Source organism: Lagopus leucura, unplaced genomic scaffold, assembly GCF_019238085.1.
Source record: "Lagopus leucura isolate 7727_CA_CO unplaced genomic scaffold, USGS_WTPT01 28014-0_obj-0_obj, whole genome shotgun sequence".
Taxonomy (NCBI): domain Eukaryota; kingdom Metazoa; phylum Chordata; class Aves; order Galliformes; family Phasianidae; genus Lagopus; species Lagopus leucura.
In genome coordinates this window covers 1-305 of record NW_024967164.1, presented here as the reverse complement: position 1 = coordinate 305, position 305 = coordinate 1, and the positions used below count along the sequence as shown (strand labels likewise).

The window sequence follows — 305 nt, the reverse complement described above, 5'->3', positions numbered from 1 at the left end:
CATGACGACGGCGCTGAGCATCACATCATTCTTGGAGAAGTTACACGGGAACAAATCGGTGGCTCCCACCATGGGCACCCCGAAAACATACGGGATCTCATCTCCGTGCGCCGCGTCGGCCCAGTCGGGCCTGGCGTCCGTCTGGCAGTGATGGTAGAAGGTATAGAAGTAAACGGGCGACTGATACTCGGCGTGCAGCTTGGCCGTGGCCACGGCCGGCGCCACCCATTGGTGATCGGTGAACAGCGCCAGCAGCGTCTTGCGCCGCATCTCGCCGTTGTCGCGGTCGGCCCAGTCGGTGTACA

At 62.3% G+C, this 305-nt stretch overlaps 1 protein-coding gene across 1 annotated transcript in view; it reads right to left on the bottom strand.

The window, feature by feature from the left end:
* LOC122192983 (neuroligin-2-like) overlaps positions 1-300 on the bottom strand; it is a gene marked incomplete at both ends in the record, with an annotated part of 1179 nt that extends 879 nt beyond the window's left edge. The window contains one exon of the mRNA XM_042893679.1: positions 7-300. Coding sequence (XP_042749613.1) covers positions 7-300 — 294 coding nt within the window. The remainder of the gene's footprint in view (positions 1-6) is intronic.
* Positions 301-305: the final 5 nt, after the last annotated feature.